We start from the raw sequence: 20,728 nt of genomic DNA on the forward strand, positions 1-20,728 counted from the left end.
TAGGCATGGTTGTTACCCCTTCCACGTCGGAGAAATCTAACTGTGGAGATATTCGGTGACTTGTTGGAGATCACGAGGCTGACTAAGCACAGAACTGGGATGTGGTCAGTGTCCAGCTTCATGGAACATTGTGGGGGTCGCCCCTGTGGACTGCCCAGAGCTCAGTGACTGACTGGACACCTGGGGTCTCACAGGCACATCACATGTGACTGAACTCACCTCTGGCTCCCCAAATCTCTCCTCCTATTTTCTGTGCCTTGGCAATTGGCACCTGCAATCCTATGGCCTGAGGGTGGGAGGTACCTGTTTCTGCCACCCTCACCAAGGACACAAAAACCTCTTCCACTTGCTCCCACTCTGCTCTTGGCCGCTACTTTCTCTGCATCACACCAGTGAAGGTCGCTTCCACACAGCAGCCTCCACTGTTCTCAGAATTGAGTAAGAACTTCTGCCAGCGAGCCCTGCAGGACCCAAGCCTCCCTTTGTGCCGACTCGTTTACTGCGCTGAGCCGCCCCATTCTGCTCTCTCCCAAGTGCTCTTCTTTTTTTTCTTTTTTCCTTTTTGTCACATTTTTTTATCACCATTTATTTCCCTTATCCCCCTCCCCGCCCTGAAATCACCACACTGTTGTCCATGTCCTTTTTTCTTGATACCCCCACCCCCGAACCCCGCCCCCCAGCTGTCAGTTTGATCTCTCTCTGAGTCCATCTCTATTTGGTTTGTTAGTTCAGTTTGTCCATTAGATTCCACGTATGAGTGAAATCATTTGGTATCTGCCTTTCTCTTACTGGCTTATTTCACTTAGCATAATGCCCTCCAGGTCCATCTGTGTTGACACAAAGGGTAAAATTTCCTTCTTTTTTACAGTTGAGTAGTAGTCGATTTTGTAAATGTTCCATAGTTGTTTCATTCACTCATCTACTGATGGACACTTGGGCTGCTTCCAGATCTTGGTGATTGTAAATAACACTGCAATGGACATAGGGATGCTCGTGTTTTTCTGAATTAGTGTTTTGGAGTTTCTTCAGGTAAATTCACAGAAGTGGAATGGCTAGGTCATAAAGCAGTTCCTTTTATAATTTTTTGAGGTATCTCCATACTGCTTTCCACAGTGGCTGCATCAGTCTGCATTCCCACCAACAGTGCAAAAGGGTTCCCTTTTCTCCACATCCTTGCCTGCACTTGCTTGTTCAATTATTGATGATAGCCATTCTGACAGGTGTGAGTTGATGTCTCACTGTGGTTTTAATTTCCATTCCTCTGATGATTGGTGACATTGAGCATCTTTTCATATATCTCTTGGCCATTTGTATGTCCTCTTTGGAGAAGTGTCTATTCAGGTCCTTTGCCTGTTTTTAATTGGATTATTTGTTTATTTTGGCATTGAGTTCTTTATAAATTTTGGATATTAACCCCTTATCAGATGTATTGGCAAATATATTCTCCTATTCTGTGTGTTGTCTTTTTATTTTGTTGATGGTTTCTTTTGTTGTACAAAAACTTTTTAGTTTGATGTAGTCCCATTTGTTTATTTTTCTTTTTATTTCTTTTGCCTGGGGAGATATATCAGATAAAACATTGCTATGAGCAAAGTCTGAGATTTTACTGCCTATATTTTCTTTTAGGATTTTAATGGTTTTGTGTCTAACATTTAACTCTACAATCCATTTTGAATTTATTCTTGAATGTGACGTAAGAAGGTGGTCTAGTTTCTTTTTTTAAATTATTTTTAAAATTTATTTTTAGAGAGAGGGGAAGGGAAGAAGAAAGAGAGGAAGAGAAACATCATTGTGGTTGCCTCTCACATGGTCCCCACTAGGGACCTGGCCTGCAACCCAGGCACGTGCCCTGACTGGGAATCAAACCGGTGACCCTCTGGTTTGTGGCCCACGCTAAATCCACTGAGCCACACCAGCCAGGGCTAGTTTCTTGTTTTAAGTATATTTTATTGATTATGTTATTTCAGTTGTCCCAGTTTTTTTCTTCCCTTTATCCCACCCTCTGCCCCACATCCCCCTACCCTCCAGCACTCTTCCCACCACTTTGTTCATTTCTATGGGTTGTACATGTAAGTTTTTTGGCTTCTGTATTTTCTTTACTATTCTTAACTCCCCCCGCCCCCATCTGTTTTGTACCTACCAATTACGCTTCTTATTCCCTGAACATTTTCCCCGTTCTCCCCCTGCCCAATGATAACCCTCCAGGTGATCTCCATTTCTGTGATTCTGTTCCTGTTCTAGTTGTTTGCTTAGTTTTTGTTTTTTGTTTTTTGTTTTTTTTTAGGATCAGTTGTACATAGCTGTGAGTTTGTTGTCATTTTACTGTTCATAGTTTTTTATCTCTTTCTATTTTTTAGATAAATCCTTTTAACATTTCATATAATAAGGGCTTGATGATGATGAAGTCCTTTAACTTGACCTTATTTGGGAAGCACTTTATCTGCCCTTCCATTCTAAATGATAGCTTTGCTGGATAGAGTAATCTTGGATGTAGGTCCTTGCCTTTCATGACTCCAAATACTTCTTTCCAGCCCCTTCTTGCCTTTAAGGCTTCTTTTGAGAAATCAGCTGATAGCCTTATGGGAACTCCTTTGTAGGTAACTCTCCTTCTCTCTTGCTGCTTTTAGGATTTTCTCATCTTTAATCTTGGGTAACTTAATGATGATGTGCGTTAGTGTGTTCCTCGTTGGGTCCAACTTCTTTGGGACTCTCTGGGCTTCCTGAACTTCCTGGAAGTCTATTTCCTTCACCAGGTTGGGGAAGTTTTCCTTCATTATTTGTTCATATAAGTTTTCAATGTCTTGCTCTTGCTTTTCTTCTTCTGGCACCCCTGTGATTCAGCTGTTGGAGCACTTAAAGTTGTCCTAGAGGTTTCTAAGCCTCTCCTCACTTTTTTGAATTCTTGTTACTTCATTCCATTCTGGTTGAATGTTTATTTCTTCCTTTTGTTCCAAATTGTTGATTTGAGTCCTGGTTTCCTTCCCTTCACTGTTGGTTCCCTGTTATTTTCCTTTATTTCACTTTGTATGACCTTCATTTCTTTCTTCATTTTGTGACCAACCTCAATCAATTCTGTGAGCATCCTGATTGCCAGTGTTTTGAACTCTGCATCAGATAGGTTGTCTATCTCCTCGTCATTTAGCTCTTTTTCTGGAGTTTTGATGTGGTTTTTCATTTGGGCCATATTTCTTTGTATCAGCACACCTGATATGTTGTAAGGGTATGGAGCCTTAGGTATTTGCCAGGGTGGGAGAAGTCACATCACTGTGTTGAGGCTCTGTCTGAGGGGGAGGAGTCAGAGAAGGGACAATGCCACTTGCTTGCTCCACTCTAGCCCCACTTTCCAATGAACTTTCCTGTGAAACTGGGAGTTTCTCTCACCTTCGCACCCCCCAGAGGTCACAGAGTCTTTAGTTTCCTGGTAGCCAGCCCTGCCTGTCCGCAGCTTTGCTGCAGATCCTCTCCACCCAGCTGCCCATCTCCGCCCCTCCTACTGGTCTGGATGAATGTTTCTTTAACTCCTTGGTTGTCAGAGTTTCATGCAGTTTGATTTTCTGGCAGTTCTGGTTGTTTATTGTTTCTAAATTGATTGTTACACTTCTTTTGGTTTGCAAAGCATTTCTACCTAAGCCTCCATCTTGACCAGAGCCAGGTGGTCTAGTTTCACTTTTCTGCACATGCCTATTCACTTTTCCCAATACCATTTATTTAGTAAACTATCTTTAGCCCATAGTATATGGGCTTGTTTCCTCTGTCAAATATTCATTGACTATAAAGGTATGGGTTTATTTTTGGGCCCTCTATTCTGTTCCATTGATCTACGTGTGTGTTTTTATGCCAGTACCATGCTGTTTTGATTACTATGATCTTATATTATAGTTTGATATTAGGTAATGTTATTTCTCCAACTTTGTTCTTCTTAGTTTTTGTTATCAAGATCGCTGTTGCCATTCAGGACCTTCTGTGGGTCTATGTAAATTTCTGAAGTATTTGTTCTAGTTCTGTGAAATACAGCATTGGTATCTCAATAAGAATAATATTAAATCTATAGATAGCTTCACATAGTATGCACATTGTAATGATGTTAATTCTTCCTATCCTTCAAGTGCTCTTTTTTCTGTCAGTGGCTCTACCCTCACTTTCCTTCATCTTTTTTGTTTAGGTCTTGGCATAAATGCTACCGCTCAAGGGGATCTTCCTGGCCCCTCCCTGGACTAGGCCATGCTGCACTCAGGACGTTTCTTTTGCAGCACTGATCAGAGCCGTACTGAATTCCTGACCTAATTATTTAATATCTATCTCCACTGTATTGTGTGAGCCTCTTCACACAGGATCAGAACACATAGCTCAGAGCCTGGCACACAACGCGTCCCAGTAAGCATTTGTAGACTGAATAACACACCTGTGACTAAGCAGTGTGCTCAGGGCCTCCTACATCATCATGTACTTTTATCAATGAGCTCTCATATGACTGTTACGTGTGGAGGGCTCAGCTAAGTGGGGAAGGGCAACAGCAGCAAAGATGGTGAATTCAGCAGCAGAGTAGAGCCTGCTGTCTTCATGTGACCTGGGAGCCTTTGGGGTCTAGGACCTCAGTTTCCAAGAGTGGCCTGGACGCAGCATCTCCCAGTCCCAGTCAGGAAAAAGCTTCCAGACTTGCCTAGTCTCGTTGCTGGACCAATACCCAGCTTAGAGTCATTTGCTCACTTGGCCATTTCAATCATCTTTATGACTTCGCAGGTTGAGTCATTCAGATGTCTGAAATAGTTACACTGACAATGTGCTTTGGGGACATTCAGATGTCTGAAAAAAGGCCACAAGGATCAGCCATCTATGAGCTCATCCGCCACTTCATGCACTTTGCCAGCAGGCTTCTGAGTTCCACAGCCTAAATAGAAAGGCGGAGATGGAGCTGACATCAAATTCCTGTAAGCCTCCTGTCTTGAGAGGAGGTGAATTTGGAAAAGCTGGAGAAAGCATATGAAGTTCGGTGTTGATTGTGTCCATCACTCTGTGATCCGTCTGCGGTACATCTTGGTAACCAGATGCCACTTTCCACGTGCTCCAAGCCGTGACTGTGATGTTGAACATCTGTCCTGGGAAGCGCAGTGGTGCACCTTCATGATGACAGTGACGCAAAAGGGGCCACGGGCTTGATTGGACTTGCCATGTGTCGTTCTTATGGAACATTATCAGGGACAAGACTTATCCGACACCAGTCTAGCTGTTCCAGCCAGACCAGTGCTTCCATGCCACCTGCAAGTTTGTGAGCCAGTCGTGAAGTTGATTGATCATCAAAACATTGTTTAGCATCCCACTAAGCAAACAGCCACCAAACACTCAATGTCACAGAGATGCCCCAAGCTGCCTAGGAGAGCCCCAGGTGTATATTACAGCTGGCTTTTACCTACCACCCCATGGGTAGAGTTTCAAAACATTCCAAAATGCTTTCATAATCACCTAAGAGAGGTCTGCACTCTCAGAGAAGGTCGGGATGCTTTTCTGAGATTTGTAGGCTGAGGAATAGGAGATTAACCAGGGCCATAGAGTTCTTTCGCAGGTGAGACCTGCCTTGCCAAGGTGGCCTTGCCCACGAGCTGGTGGCCGTTTGAAGTGGATGGGATGCAGGATGATGTCCCGGGACTGTGATAAGAGAAGGGACATGGCAGGACCTCTTTCAATAAGTCGTTTGTGTTTGATGACCATCGTGCACTGAGCGCTCCTCCGCGAAGTCAGCCTGCTCTGCACCTGTGACTGCTCCAGCTCTCCGGGTGATCTCCTTGGGCCACCCCACCCCAGGTTAGATGCTGAATTGCCTGCAGGACAGTTGAGCAGTGTATCTTCACAATGTCCAAGTCACAGTAACATTCTGAACCACGTCCATGGTTGCTACTGAGCTGGGCGTCTGCTCTCTCTGTAGAGACACCCTCCCCTGCTCTTCAGGCTGACAAGCTCAGCCTGTCTGGCCCTCTGACCCCAGCTTGTACTATGCTCCAGCTGCCCTGGCCATTGAATGTTCATAGCTCATTCCTACCCCAGGGCCTTTGCTCGAACTATTCCTTCTGCGCAGTGCAGTCCGCCCTCAGGGCTTCCCACATCACCTCCTGAGGCTGCCCCCTGAGCACTCAACCCACGGCGCTCTCAGCACATCACCTGGGGTAACTCTCACTGGAGCATGTATAGCTCTCTGAGATTCACGTGCAGCTCCAAACACACCATATGTGTTTTCGTCTGGCTCCCCCACTAGAATGTAGGCTCCATGTGACATAAAGCTCATTTTAATTTCCACTCTCCCCCAGGGCTGTCAGTAAGGTCTGGCCAGAGCAGGCACTCAGCAAACACCCGTGGAAGGACCTTGTTTGAGGTCTTGGTTCACCCTACAGGTCACAGCCAGGGCTGAGGGACTCGGGTCTGTGTGCCGCAAGCTCCGGGCAGCGCCGCTCCCTGCTGCACGCAGGGGCTGCTTGCCCCGGACTTTCTTCCAGGCTCTCACCCCTGCCTTACTCCATTTCCCTGGGGCTCTGTCCTCCTGAACTTCTATTTTGTGGCCATGTGCGCTCTTTCCCAGTTCCATGCTTTGCCCACACTGAGCCCTCTGGCCTGGAGTAGCTGTACCCCCGATGAGCTGGCGTTCACCCTTCACATCCTAGTTCAGACACCCTGTTTAGTGGAGCCTTTCCAGTGGCCCAGCTGTGCCAGCCCCTCCCCACCGGTCCCAGGGAGGCCTCTCAGTATCCTCCCGGGGGGTAACGGTGTGGATCTCTGCACCCCCAAAGTCACTGAGTCAGAGCATGTGTGTGTGAGGAGGTGAATTCTCCCACAGGCTCTGTGGTCCATTTCTGGGGCACCCACGTCACTCAGCGGGGACCAGACAGCAGCCTGGGGCGGGCGGCTCTGAGCCAGCCCATGCGGCTATTACAGCAGTGAGATCATAAGGCCACTTCTAGTGTTGACTATAAATCATAGTTTGAAAGCATCGTTTTAACAGTAACTATTTTTCTAGTAAAGCACAATAACAAGTGTTTGTCGACTATTCCATATTTTTGCTGGTGACTAAATAGCTAATAGTTTAAACTGCGCCAATGAATCAATCAGAGAACCTGAACCTCTAGATTTTCCTGGAAATAATGCTGGTTAAAAAATGGTGGGTGGCCGTCTGGTCTGGGGTACCCCGTGTTCATGCACCTGAAGCTCCTGGGCATGGCCCTGGCTATGGTGGATAAAGGGGCGTCTGTCCAACCCAGGTGAACTGAGGTCCCCTGAGTGGTGAAGACTGTTCTAGGCCCTGAGAGTTAATACGTAAGCAGAGCATTCTTGAGACACTCCTCTCACACCTAATTTTAACTACTGCTGTGTGTGTGGGGGGGGGTGTCACTGTGTGTACCTCTGTGTGTGTGTGTGTCTGTGTGTAGGTGCAGACTCTGTGTATCTGTGTGTGGACACTTCTCTTTGTGTGTGTATACCTATGTGTGTGCGTATCTCTGTGTGGACACCTCTGTGTGTGTATCTGTATGTGTACACCTCTCTTTGTGTGTGTACTTCTGTGTGTGTATCTGTATGCAGACATCTCTCTTTGTGTACACCTCTGTGTGTGTGTGTATATCTGTGTGTGGTCACCTCTCTTTTTGTGTCTGTGTGGAAGTGCATATCTCTGTATGCCTGAGTGTGTCTTTGTGTGTCTCTGTGTGTACTGACAGGGAGAGAGAGTGATGAAGCAAATATAGCCCAGTGTTAATGGTTGGTGAAGCTGGGTGAAGGGAACATGGGAGCTCTTTGCCCATTTTTTAACCTCTTATGTGTTTGAAGTACTTGAAAACAAACCGTTAGGATGGGGCAGGAAGGAAGCAAGGCCACGGGGTGAGGAGTGCATTCCAGGATCCTGAAAGCACAGATAAGCCCTGGGTCACTGGTGACATTGGGACCCGGCAGTGTGCTAACACCGCAGGCCTGGCGCCAGGGGCAGGGCCCGGGTGCCCTGGGTTTCCTCAGGCGTGTGTGGGGGACGACATGCAGCTGTCTACACCAGGTGAGCTTCAGGCTCAGAGAAGGCCCTGTGTCCCTTGGGTCACCCTCTCTGTGGGACGTCCCCACGGCTGCGGGGCGGGGGTCAGGGTGGTTGTCGAGGCAGAGGTGCTGCGTGGGGCCATGTGCTGGGCTGTGAGCCCAGCGCCTTCCTTTTTCCTACGCTTTGGGCGCCGGCTGGTGCCCGTTGTGCCCCCCCCCCATGAAGTCATGGCCAACCACTCAGTGCCAGAGCTGCTCTTTCTGTCATGCGTGTTTAACCTCCCGTCTGCCGGCTTGCCGTCTGCCGGCTTGCCATCTCTGCTCGGTGACCAGGGTGCACGGAACCCACCGGGAGGCCTGTTTTCCTTCCCGTGCTGACTTTTCCCTATAACATTCGGAGGGTGCTTGCACTTTATTTCTACTTGGTAACTGGAAACAAGTCAACACACGAGGGACGTTCACTTAAGTAGTCACAGTGCCTGCACTGTCCCTTGCAAGTCATTCTCATTTACAGGAGTTTTGGGGTGAATTTCAATGACGGAGTTTTTAAAACCTGGATGCTTGGAGGGAATATTAATTTGGGCATTTCCAGCTGCATCTGTTGACATTTGATTGATTTTTCCAGTCCTGTCTACTTGAGGTGCTGGGGTTTGGTAACTCACTGAGGGACCTCCCTGGGAGATGCCAGGCTGTGGTCCAGTCCCGCTGGATTAGGGAGGCCGACTGCAGGTTAAGAGCCAGAAGTTGGGTTGTCAGGCTGGGTTTAAGTTCCCACTCTTCATTCACTAACGACTCCAACCCCCCTGAATTCCTACAGAAAACAGGTACTAATGGTGCCCATATCTGCACCTCCTGCAAGGAAGATGTCGATTTAGGGAATGTGCACCTAGTAATGGTGGGCGGCACCAGAGAACCGGGCACTGAGGCAGCTCTGCGTTGCACTGGGGTCATTGGACTCCCTGAGCGGGCTCTTCCGACCTTGTCAACCGATTGAGCCCTACATGGGTTCCCCCAGCTGTCAGGGAGGAGGGGCAACATCTGCCAACCCTCCTCGTATCTGGCTTCCAGATACCAAAGTGTTGGAAAAAATGATTTGAAATCCGAACACAAAACTGAAATCAGCCTGAAGCTGGACAACTTGAACCCCACAGGGAACCAGTCCCCACAGTGGAGCCACCTGTCCCTGGGGACACAGGTGGCTGCCAGAGTGCAAACCCTTTCTGATGGCCATGACCTCTCCTGGCCATGGTCACTATCCACCCAGAGTCCCAGATGCAGACCTCACGTCCCCACAGCTGGTGCCAGCAAAGGGACCGGGAGTAAAGAGGCTTGGGCTACAGAGGTGGGAGGAAAGCAGGGTGCAGCAGGGCACACCCCAGGACCATGCCTGCCTCCCAGTCATCCTGGCCGGTCACCTGGGAGGAAGGGAGAGGTGCCACTTCCCCCACCCTAAGGTTTTCTAGAGGATGTGATTTCACACGGGGTTTAAATCAGTGCCCTCGGGCCTAACATGCTATCGATTGTGAGATGTGCCGTTACTTTGTAAGTGTCAGGAAAAGGAAAATAAACCTTTGTCAATTAAATGATCAAATACGGTAAAATATATGATGCATCTCAATTTTAGAAACATTAAATGAAAAAAATGCATCCTGGAATGAAAAATTACTGTGCTATTAAGTTTAATTTCTTTCCAGAGGCGATGGGGAAGCAACGTTTTGAAGTTAACATAAGGAGCGGTATCTGAAATGCCGCCTAGGAAACAGAAGGGACTTAAAGACAACATCAGTCGGGGCCTGACTGCACAGACTGTGGCATGTGTGTCAATGGAATGTAAAGCAACAGTGAAAAAGGCTGAGGCATGTATATGTATTGATGATATTGAAAAATATTTAAAAACTCAGTTAACTGAAAAATGCCGAAAGGAAATCATTATGTATACTATCATTCTTATTTGTGGAGCGAAATCATGTGTGTGTGTATCCAACCCACAAATGCAAGTATGCAACCCACACAATATGGGTTGCATATGTGTGTTCCTCTACACACAGTAACCCCTGATTGTATGTGTAGAGGAACTTTCTGGAAGGAGATATAAGGCACCATGACCTACAGCTTTCTCTGGGGCCTGGTAATGTGAGTCTGGTTGAGAGTTTGGAAGAATCTTGCTTTCCACATGCACCATTTATGGCATTTAAATTTGTGAAACTGTGTGCATATATTACTTTTATAATACAAATGAAATCAGCAAGTATTACATTTTTAAAAATGCAAGTAGGTACAGAATTCACTTCATTACTTTTTATGCCTTTGTTTTTCTTTTCAACTTCTGCACTTCCCTATACTAGGAAAATGAAATGGGGAAAACAGTTTCACTCATTTCATGATGTTTGTGAATTTTTCTTTGTGTTTTCATTTATAATCAATCTATTAACAGACCCACTCCCTGATTCTTAAGGATGGACTGAATTCCCTAAATTGTCAACAAGATGGAGACCGAGGAGCTTCTTCCAACCCATCTGCGACTTGCTCACTGGGACCTGCTTCTCTTCTGCACGGCCGAGTCGAAAGGGCCACTTTTAGGGTAGGCGGGGAAATGGGGTATCACTTCAAAATAGTAAGCTGTTGTGTAATGTACGTCCAAGGAAGGTGTCAACTTACCTTCACTGGGTTTCTTTTCCTGGAAGATAATGCTCAGTTAATTTCTCCACGCCCGCTAACCTGGGTTGGATGCGGGCTGGTGGAGGTGAGTGATGTGAGAACCCTGTGCCCACCCTGTCTCTCTTCTGATTGAAAAGCATCAGTAGCAGCAAATGTTAGTTCAGTTATTCAGAAACCTGATGTGAAAAACACTTCGGTGCGATATGCTGAGCATACAATGGCCCAGGTTCTTTCGTCAACAAGGGTGGAAACCTTCCCACTTTTCTAAGAAACGGAAAGTGACGTGTTCTGTGGAAAACATATCTTGTCCTGCTCCCACAGATGATGACGCCAGGGGTGACCAGGAAGGGGAGTCAGGGTGCTTTGGGTGAGGGGACAAGGGGATCCCAGGAAGCCTCCAGGAAACACCTGAGTGTTTGTGAGCAACAGCATACTCCCCAGAGTGCTGGCGTCCCGAGGGCTTGAAGACCAGGCCTGGCTGTGCTCAGAGGCAAGCTTTCAATGAAGAGAGTGCTCCCATCAGCAAGATAAGCCCAGCTAAGCTGCCAAAGCAATGTGTTAAACATCAGTCACCAACTGCTGTTTTATTCACACCAGATGCTACTTTGAAAAGATAGTGTCCAAAGTTATTTTTAACAAGAGCAAGTGTTCTCTTTTCCAGATTCTCAGAGAGAGGGACATTGGCCACAGGGAACAGCTCTGTCTCCTCAGCGAACCCCGGGGGCAGTGGCCACTGGCCCTCGCTGCAATGTGCTCCTGACCCGCGCAGGTGTGACAGCTGCAGACCTCAGAGCAGGAAGGTGCGGTGCCAGCACAAGACCCCTTCATTGCCTGTTTTCCTCCCTTAGTTGTTCCAAAAGGCTGGCTTTAAAGATCTAGTGTGATTAAAAATGTAGGCTGGCAGGTTAAACGCGGTGCTTTTGGCTGCATCCAGAAGGCGCCGGGACTGACTGCTCTTCTGAAGGGGACACACGGCAGTGAGAACACACGTGCAGCACATGCCCAGAGTGGTGGGCGTGGCCGAGGGGGTGGCAGCAGTGGCTGAAATGCATGTCTAAGAGCTAGAAACAGACAGTGATGGCAGTGTCTGCAGAGGGAGGAGACCCTTCTGCGCAGAGCCCTGTGGTTAATTGAAGTGAATGAGCGAACAGCATTAGTTATGCCACGATAAAATACACCAATTGTCCAAAAGACTATTTGCAACCACTGTATGAGGAGGTCTGAGTGTAGCAAATCCAGCATGACCTCAATAATGCACTAGATTTGGGTCAGAATAGAAAATATTCTTCCAGGACAAACAATGTATTTTATAAAGCATGGTCGATTAGGCATGGACTCTCAGCAAGCTGAGAGTCCAGTGAGCTGCATGTGGACTCCCCTGGGGCACCCAGAGGTAGAACGGGCTCCCTGGAAAGGGAAATGGCTTTACTTCTCCTCTGTGGACAGGCGGTGAAGAGCTTCACCCAGGTGCAGCAGCTCCTCCTTGTTCTCCAGCTCCTGGTACAGGCCCTTGGGAACAGCATCCAGGCCATAGAGCAATCCGAACAGGCAGCCCGCGATGGTCCCTGTGGCCCCACTCTCACCTGCAATGGAAACACAGTTCCTCAGGGATCCCAATGACAGAGCAGGAAGGGGTGCATCACCGTGAACTTGACACTAACCAAGGCCTCCTTGCCAAGGGCCTGCCTTAGAGACTCTACTGGGCTGATCACTCACCAGCAGGCAGTGCCAGCGCTTTCTCAGCCTCCATCCCCTCCCTCTCGCCAAACCCCAGTTTTGCTCCAGGCAGTGCCATGTGGGCCCTGGTAGCTTTTGCTGTTCCCAGTTAAGAAGACAGGTGTCTCCCCTTTCTCCCTCTCTCCCTCCTCAAACACCCTGACAACACACAGCGTGTGCAGATGGCTTTGTCATCCCAGGGGCTGGGTGCTCAGGGAGACCACCTCCTGTGGGGACGGCGTTCCTGAGAGTCCTCCCCTCCAGGCTCTCTAGGGTGGCCAGAGTCACGCCAGGCTCCCTCACAAGCACCTCACAAAGGTCCCTGCATGCCCCCCTCCTGCTCTCAGCTCAGGGACCTGGGCTGGGTGCATCACTGTGCCTCCCGAAGGTCCCTTCCTCCCATGCTTACGGCCACCCTGCCGCCCTCCCCTCCCACTGCTCTCTCCTGGGCTCTTCCTCCCCCAGTGGCTTCCCCCACGCTCTCGAAGAAGAAGGCTCCCTGTTGGCCTGAAGGAAGCACTACTGTCTCAACCATCTCAGCACCAGGAACAGCACTCTGCTCTGACAATAGTCACTCTAATGTTGGTGGAACCCATGCCACCAGGAGGCAACACAAACATGGTGTCTTCCTTACACTTACAGGAGAAAACAGGCACCAGGAGGGGGTCAGCCTCCCCTGCAGCAAAGAGCACTGCTGCCCAACAGCATACGGTGAACTCCCGGCACCATGTGCCGAATGGCCTCAACAGCCCCGTGAGTCAGGTCTTACCCTCTTCCTTCACAGAGACACAGGCCTGGAACTGGATTCGAATCCAGGACCACCTGGTTCTGAAGTACAACTTCTCTGTGACCAGGGTCTGCAGAGGTGCTGGATGAGGTGATGGTTGCAGAGATCAGAACTCTGCAAGGCCAGCACCAGCGGAATCTGTGTTGGAATCTGTGTTGGCAGAATCTGTGCTGTCAAGCAGCAGCCATAAGGGTGAGGGGCCCTCCACCTCAGCGACCCCAAATACTACATTCTCTCCGAGCTCAGAGTCACAGGGCTAGCTGAGGCAGCGCCGTGACCCGCCTGCAGCCTGGAATATCCATGCACTACTATACTGGGGCCAGTGCCCCCCTCACAGAAGGACCCACATTCTGGGGGTCCCCAATGCCTAAAGCTTTGGACATCCTGACAGGATGCTTTTGCATGAGAAGCAGGTGCTGGCCTCCTGGAAGTCCAGAGCCATTAAAGAAGGAAGTATCACCTCCGTGAAACATGGCCCGATGGCAGAGCTCCGTCCAGTTGTTCCTGGCTCCTAAGAGAGCGTCGTAGGCAATCATGGGGGCATCATGGCCCCGTCGGCCCCCTCGACCTTCCGAGCTCCATTTCCTGTAGGTCTGAAGAGAGAGCCATGGGTCAGAGCATGGGCCAGAAGTAGGACCACGCCAGTTTGTGTTAGAGCACGAGCTCCCGGGTCCATCAGGGGACTGTTTGTTCACCCGCTGTGCACTCATAGAACACCAGCTGTGTGCGGGCACTGCCCCGGGGCTGGCATGGATAGTGAGCAGGAAGACTCACTTCTCATGGCTCTTACATCCCAGCCATTTGGAGACAGACATTCCTTAGACAAATAAGCACGTGACAGCATGTCAGGTGCCCAGAAGGTCTATGCAAAGAGATAGAGCTAGTGAAGGGACTGAGAGTGCTGTGACAGGGTTGTGATGACACCACATCCAGGTGACATTCCGTCTGAGTTGGGCTGAGGGACAGTGACGTCTTCCATGGTCCCTCCCACATGCAGCTGCCCCCTCAGCCCATCTTTACTGCTAGGGGCAGCACCACCAGACACAGGGCTTGGAAGGCAATAACATAGTCCAGGTGCAGGGTGGCTTCCGGGCGTGGACCCAGAAGAGCTGCTGGTCCCCTGCTGCCACAAGGCTTACCTTGTCCCTCTCCTCCGCATCATAATGGTCAGGAAAGGCAGCTTTGTTTTCAGTGTCTTCACTGATTTTTCTCTCCTCCAAGTAAAACTGCCATTTTGCTTCAAAGTAAAACCAGTGCTCCTGGTACTCTAAATGTAGAAACAGGGTGGGCAGGATGGGATGGCCATCAGCTGGCATGTGGGGGTGTGGGGGAGTACAGCCCAGGGCCCAGGGACTGGGCTCAAGAACGCTGTGGGCAGTGAGCAGGAAGGAACAGCACATAGAGAGAAACACCTTTTATCCACCGTGGAGACAGAAGGAGAACCTGGCACCTGGCCTCACTGGCTGCTCTGGAAATTAAAACATGCTTATATGTGTAGCTGCTTTGAAATGATAGCAAGGAAGATGGAAAGGGGGCAGAACAATTCAACAAATTGCTTAACTATATCCTGAACTAAGATAGCAATTACAATACTTTTCAGTGCATTCTTAGGAAGTTCTGAACCTGTATATTAGTTCAACACTGCCTGCAAGGTAGGGAGAGAGGACATTTTACTATTCCTAACTACCGGCTGGACATCTGGAGCCCAGAGGTATCAAAGCAAATTTTCTGACATCATTTAGAGAAGAGGATGTTGACTCAGAGATGAGTCTGGAGTAGCAGTTAAACTTGTTGGCACAGGATAGGAGATGGCGCTGTGAGCCTTAGAGCACCCAGGAAGTCATGATGGCTTTATTGTCCCTCACCTTGGTGGGACACTTGACCTTGTCCTCCTTGATAGCAAGTAGGACCATTGGTTGCCCAGGATGCCAACTGAGTAGAACGGTTAAGTGGCCAGGAAGGCCAAAGGGAACCAAATGACTCAAGGGGAACCAAGGATGCTGATGTGTCTGTTTGTGGCTGGGGAGTGGAAGAATGGAGCAGTGACCAGAGAGGGGCTGGGTGGTCACTGGTTGCAGAGGGAAATGCTTCTAACCACAGGGACAGAAGGAAGTGCCTGGGATGGGTCCTGGGAGGACATTCCAGGTTGCTGTGGAAATCACAGGCCCTCAGAAACAGTGTTGTGACTCCTTTTTAAAAAAGAAGTTATTGAGGACTTCCAGCCAAGATGGAGGCATAAGTAGATACATTGTGCCTCCTCATACACCCAAAACAAGGACAACAACAAATTTAAAAACAACCAGAACTGCCAGAAAATCAAACTGTATGGAAATCCAACAACCAAGAAGTTAAAGAACCATTCATATAGACCGGTAGGAGGTTTGGGGACAGGCAGCTAGGCAGAGAGGACTCCCAGCAAGGTGGTGGCTGGTAGAGTGGGCGGTCCCACACTTGCATGCAGATAAACTGGGAGGAACGACTGGGAGCGAAACAGACCACACAACCAGCACAGGGAAATAAAGCCTCAAAACCTCTGACTGAAAAAAACTGTGGGGGGTTCAGCAGCAGGAGAAACTTCCAGCTTCACAGGAGAGTTTGCTGGAGAGACCCACGGGGTCCTAGAATGTACACAAACCCACCCACATGAGAATCAGCAACAGAAGGGCCCAAATTGCTTGTGGGTAGCGGGGAAAGTCACTGAAAGCCAGCCAAGAGCTGAGCAAGCAGCATTGTTTCCTCTTGGACCCCTCCCCCACATACAGAGCCACATGCAGCCAACTGGGTTGCACTGCCCTGGCAAATACCTAAGGTTCCACCCCTTACTATGTAACAGGAATGCTGAGACAAAAAAATATGGCCCAAATGAAAGAACAGATGAAAGCTCCAGAAAAAATACAACTAAATGATGAAGAGATAGCCAACCTACCAGATGTAGAGTTCAAAACACTGGTAATCAGAATGCTCACTGAAATGGTTGAGTATGATTGCAAAATAGAGGAAAAAGTGAAAGCTATGAAAAGTGAAATAAAGGAAAATGTACAGGGAACCAACGGTGAAGGAAAGGAAACCAGGACTCAATGGTTTGGAGCAGAAGGAAGAAATAAACATTCAACCAGAACAGAATGAAGAAACATGAATTCAGAAAAATGAGGGGAGGCTTAGAAATCTCTGGGACAACTTTAAATATTCCAATGTCTGAATCACAGGGGGGCCAGAAGGAGAAGAAGAGCAAGAAATTGAAAACTTATTTGAAAAAATAATGAAGGAGAACTTCCCCAATCTGGTAAAGGAAATAGACTTCTGGGAAGCCCGGAAAGCTCAGAATCCCAAAGAACTTGGACCCAAGGAAATACACACCAAGGCACATTATAGTTGCATTACCCAAGATTAAAGGCAAGGAGAGAGTCTTAAAAGCAGCAACAGGAAAAGAAAGAGTTACCTACAAAGGAATTCACATAAGACTATTAGCTGCCTTCTCAAAAGAAACCTTGTAGGCAAGAAGGGACTGGAAAGAAGTATTTGGAGTCATGAAAAGCAAGGACCTACATCCAGTATTACTCTAGCCAGCAAAGCTATCATTTAGAATGGAAGGGAACATAAAGTGCTTCCCAGATAAGGTCATGTTAAAGGAGTTCATTACCATCAAGCCCTTATTATATAAAATGTTAAAGGGACTTATCTAAGAAAAAGAAGAAGATAAAAAATATGAACAGTAAAATGACAACAAACTCACAACTATCAACAACCGAACCTAAAAAAAAAAAAGACTAAGCAAACAACCAGAACAGAAACAGAATCACAGAAATGGAGATCACATGGAGGGTTATCAGCAGGGAGGAGGAGGAAAGAATGGAGAAAAAGGTACAGGGAATAAGAAGCATAAATGATAGGTGCAAAATAGACAGGGAGAGGTTAAGAATAGTATACAAAATGTAGAAGCCAAAGAACTTATATGTACAACCCATGGACACAAACTAAAGGGGCAGGGGTGCGGGTGGGTGGGAAGGAGGTTGCAGGGCAGAGATGGATAAAGGGAGGAAAATGGGACAACTGCAATAGCATAATCAGTAAAATATATTTTTAAAATAAAAATAATTGAAAAAGATCATATGTATTTATTTTTAGAGAGAGGGGAAGGGAGGGAGAAAGAGAGGGAGAGAAACATCAATCAGTTGTCTCTTCCATGCCCCCAGCCGAGAGCCTGGCCTGAAACCCAGGCATGTGCCCTGCCCGGGAATGGAACTGGCAACCTTTCTGTTGGTGGGATGACACCCAACCCACTGAGCCACACCAGTCAAGGCAATGACTCTGTTTTACAAAACTAAAGATGAGGTCCATTTAAGGTCTGTTTCAGTGAAATAAGATTAAAAGTGAAAGACAGAAGCAGCTGGGAAGAGACTGGAATTCACAGATCCCATTAGTCCTGCAGAGACCTGTCATTCTAACAGAGAGCTCACGCAGGGTGTGAGTGCAAGCTCAGACTTAGCCTCTTTCCCGAGCAAATGACCAGTCAACTTTGGACGCAGATGTTCAAACACAAAAACATGGAACTAATGTGCTAGTTGTCCTGACTGCCAGTGTTGTCATAGACTAATCAGAAGGTCCCAATAGAATATTTCGTGGAGGTATTCTATAGAATATTATTTTTCTGGATGGTTTTAGGTATTTTGTTAAAAAGGGATTAAGAAGTACAAATGGGGAGGGGGAAGAGATATGAATAGGTAATTATAGAATAGTCACAGGGAAGTAAAGTACATTTTAGGGAACATAGTCAATAATATTGTAACAACTATGTATGGTGCCAGGTGGGTACTAGACTTATTGGGGGGACCCCTTCTTAAATTACCTAGATGTCTAATTACTATGCTATAGCTTGAAACTAATATAAAATAATATTGAATGTCAACTGTAATTAAAAATAAAAATTTAACTTCTGGTCAAGATGGAAGTGTAGGTAAACATGCTTCACCTCCATGCACAACTACAGCAAAAATTACAACTAGACTACAAAACAAATATCACCCAAATTTGTTAGAAAAATCGAGCTGTATCTAAGTCTGACAGCCAAAGATTTAAAGAAGCCACATTCATCCAGGCCAATAAGAGGGCAGAGAGGCAGAGAGGCAGAGAGGCACGGAGAGAAGCAGGGAGGTGTGGAGATGTGGTAGAGTGGGTGGTCCCACATTCACGTGTGGTGGATAAAAATTGGGGGGGATACCTTGGGAACAAGTGATCCCAGACCAGACCACCCAGCCCAGTGTTCTAGCACCAAGAAGATAAGTTCCTATAACTTCCGGCTGTAAAAACAAGTGGTGGTTGCAGTGGTGGAAGAAACTGCATGATTATCAAGAGACTCCTCTTAAAGGGTCTGCAAAGACGTAGGACTCACGCAGACCCACCCGCTCTGGGATTCAGCACCAGGGCAACAGCTGGAAGGGCACAAGTGGCATACGGGGAGAAGGGGAGAAAGTGAAGTGACTAGCAAGGGGGCTAGTGCCAGGAGACGATTTCTTCTCTGGCAATCTCCAGAGGCCAGGCAGCGGCATTGTTCCCTCTCTGAGTCCTCCCCCACAAAGAGCCATAAAGTGGTGAAATGGATTGCCTCTCCCCACTCCCCCGACCCTGACAACTATGTAAGGCTCCACTCCACACGATTTACAGGTGCCTTTTCTACAATAGGCCCCGCTACTAAGGCATGGAGTTAAAGCAGCACTACCCAATATGCAGAAACAAACACAGGGAAGCTGCCAAACTGAGGAGACAAAGAAATATGGCTCAAATGAAAGAACAAAACTAAACTCCAGGAAAAGAACTAAATGAAATGGAGATAAGCAACCTATCAGATGCAGAGTTCAAAACACTGGTTATCAGGGCGCTCAAGGAAAACATTTTTTATCCTGCAACAGCATAAAAAAGACACAGGCAGAAATGAAGGTTGCATTAAGTGAAATAAAGAAAAAATCTACTGGGAACCAACAAGGAAATAAAAAGTATTTAATCAGAACAGCAAGAAGAAAAAAAGAATTAAAAAATAAGAATAGAATAAGGAGCTCCTGGGACATCTTCAAATGTACCAAAATCCAAATCATAGGGGTGCCAGAAGAGGAAGAGGAAGAGGAAGAAATTGAAAACTTATTTGAAAAAATAATGAAAGAAGACTTACCTAATTTGGTGAAGGAAATAGACATACAAATCCAGGAAGCACTGAGTCCCAAACAAGTTGGATCCAAAGAGGACCACACACACCAAGACACGTCATAGTTAAAACGCAAAAGGTAAAAGATAAAAAGAGAATCTTAAAAGCAGCAAGAGAAAAGGAAACTGTTGCCTACAAAGGACTTCCCAGAAGACTATGAGCTGATTTCTCAAATGAAACCTTGCAGGCAAGAAGGGACTGTAAACAAGTATTCCAAGTCATGAAAGGCAAGGACCTACAACCAAGATTACTCTATCCAGCAAAGCTATCATTTAGAATGGAAGGGCAAACAAAGTGCTTCCCAGATAAGGTCAAGTTAAAGGAGTTCATCATCACCAAGACCTAATTATATGAAATGCTAAAGGGAACTATATAAGAAAAAGAAGATCAGAACTATGAACATTAAAATGACAACAAACTCACAACTATCAACAACTGAATCTAAAAAACAAACTAAGCAAACAACTAGAACAGGAACAGAATCACAGACATGGAGATCACATGGAGGGTTACCAGCAGGAGGGGGAAGGATGAGAATGGGAGAAATGGTGCAGGGCTTAAGAAGTACAAATTGGCAGGTACAGAATAGACAGGGGAGGATGAGAACAGTATAGGAAATGAGAAGCCAAAGAACGTATGTGCATGACCCACGGACATGAACTAAGCCGGGGGGGGATTGCTAGAGGGAGGAGGGAAAATTGGGACAACCATAATATTATTTTAAAAAAATAAAAATTAAAAAAGTAAAAAATAAATTTAAAAAAGGTTCTGCCACAGAGGTTTATAAAACTGAGTTAAACAAATTTAAAATTAAACAGAAAGAACAAAGTCTCAAAATTATCAGACCAATGACTCCTCCCTGTTTTTGTTTATGAAACGTCTTTGACTATTTGTTCTTAGACAGCTCTGGGGAAACCCATTTTGATACTAGAGTTCTGGGGAAATATTTATTAATACAATGTGAATAAGCAGTAACTGTGTGGTCTCAGACACTAACGCTATTTACCTGGCTCTTTCACAGTAAGGTGACCTACTTGGTGAGGGAGATGACTAACCCAGCGATCACAGACCAGACTCCTCCGGGCTGGAGAGAACCCAGAGATAACAATGACTTAACCCAAATGAAAATAGTGTGCTGCCACTCAGGCTCTATAATTAGGTTTATAGAGGGATCACTGCTTAGGGACACCCGAAGTTTGCTGTGAACACGGAGGTTTCTCATTTCTCATTGGAACAGGGACCTTGTGGAGAAGTGTTTTCCAGCACTAGGTCCCGGCAGATGTAAATGCAAAAGCCTCCTTAAAACGTTATTCCAGAAGCTTTGCATGAGGCATTCTAGAACATAGTACCCTCAGCTTGGAGGACAA

At 47.0% G+C, this 20,728-nt stretch overlaps 1 protein-coding gene across 3 annotated transcripts in view; it reads right to left on the minus strand.

Moving 5' to 3' along the window:
* Positions 1-20,728, minus strand: part of ADPRHL1 (ADP-ribosylhydrolase like 1) — a 49,730-nt gene that overhangs the window by 11,486 nt on the left and 17,516 nt on the right. The window contains exons 5-8 of one of the 3 annotated variants that reach the window (XM_045821526.1): positions 14,305-14,432; positions 13,626-13,758; positions 12,092-12,245; positions 10,679-11,204 (exon numbers count right to left, since the gene is read on the minus strand). In XM_045821526.1, the coding sequence (XP_045677482.1) occupies positions 11,147-11,204; positions 12,092-12,245; positions 13,626-13,758; positions 14,305-14,432 (473 nt within the window). In that variant the 3' untranslated portion in view covers positions 10,679-11,146. The other 2 variants (XM_045821525.1, XM_045821527.1) reach the window with 2 other exon arrangements.

The sequence above is a fragment of the Phyllostomus hastatus genome, unplaced genomic scaffold, assembly GCF_019186645.2.
Source record: "Phyllostomus hastatus isolate PE091 unplaced genomic scaffold, TTU_PhHast_1.1 phas_scaffold_46, whole genome shotgun sequence".
Taxonomy (NCBI): Eukaryota; Metazoa; Chordata; class Mammalia; order Chiroptera; family Phyllostomidae; genus Phyllostomus; species Phyllostomus hastatus.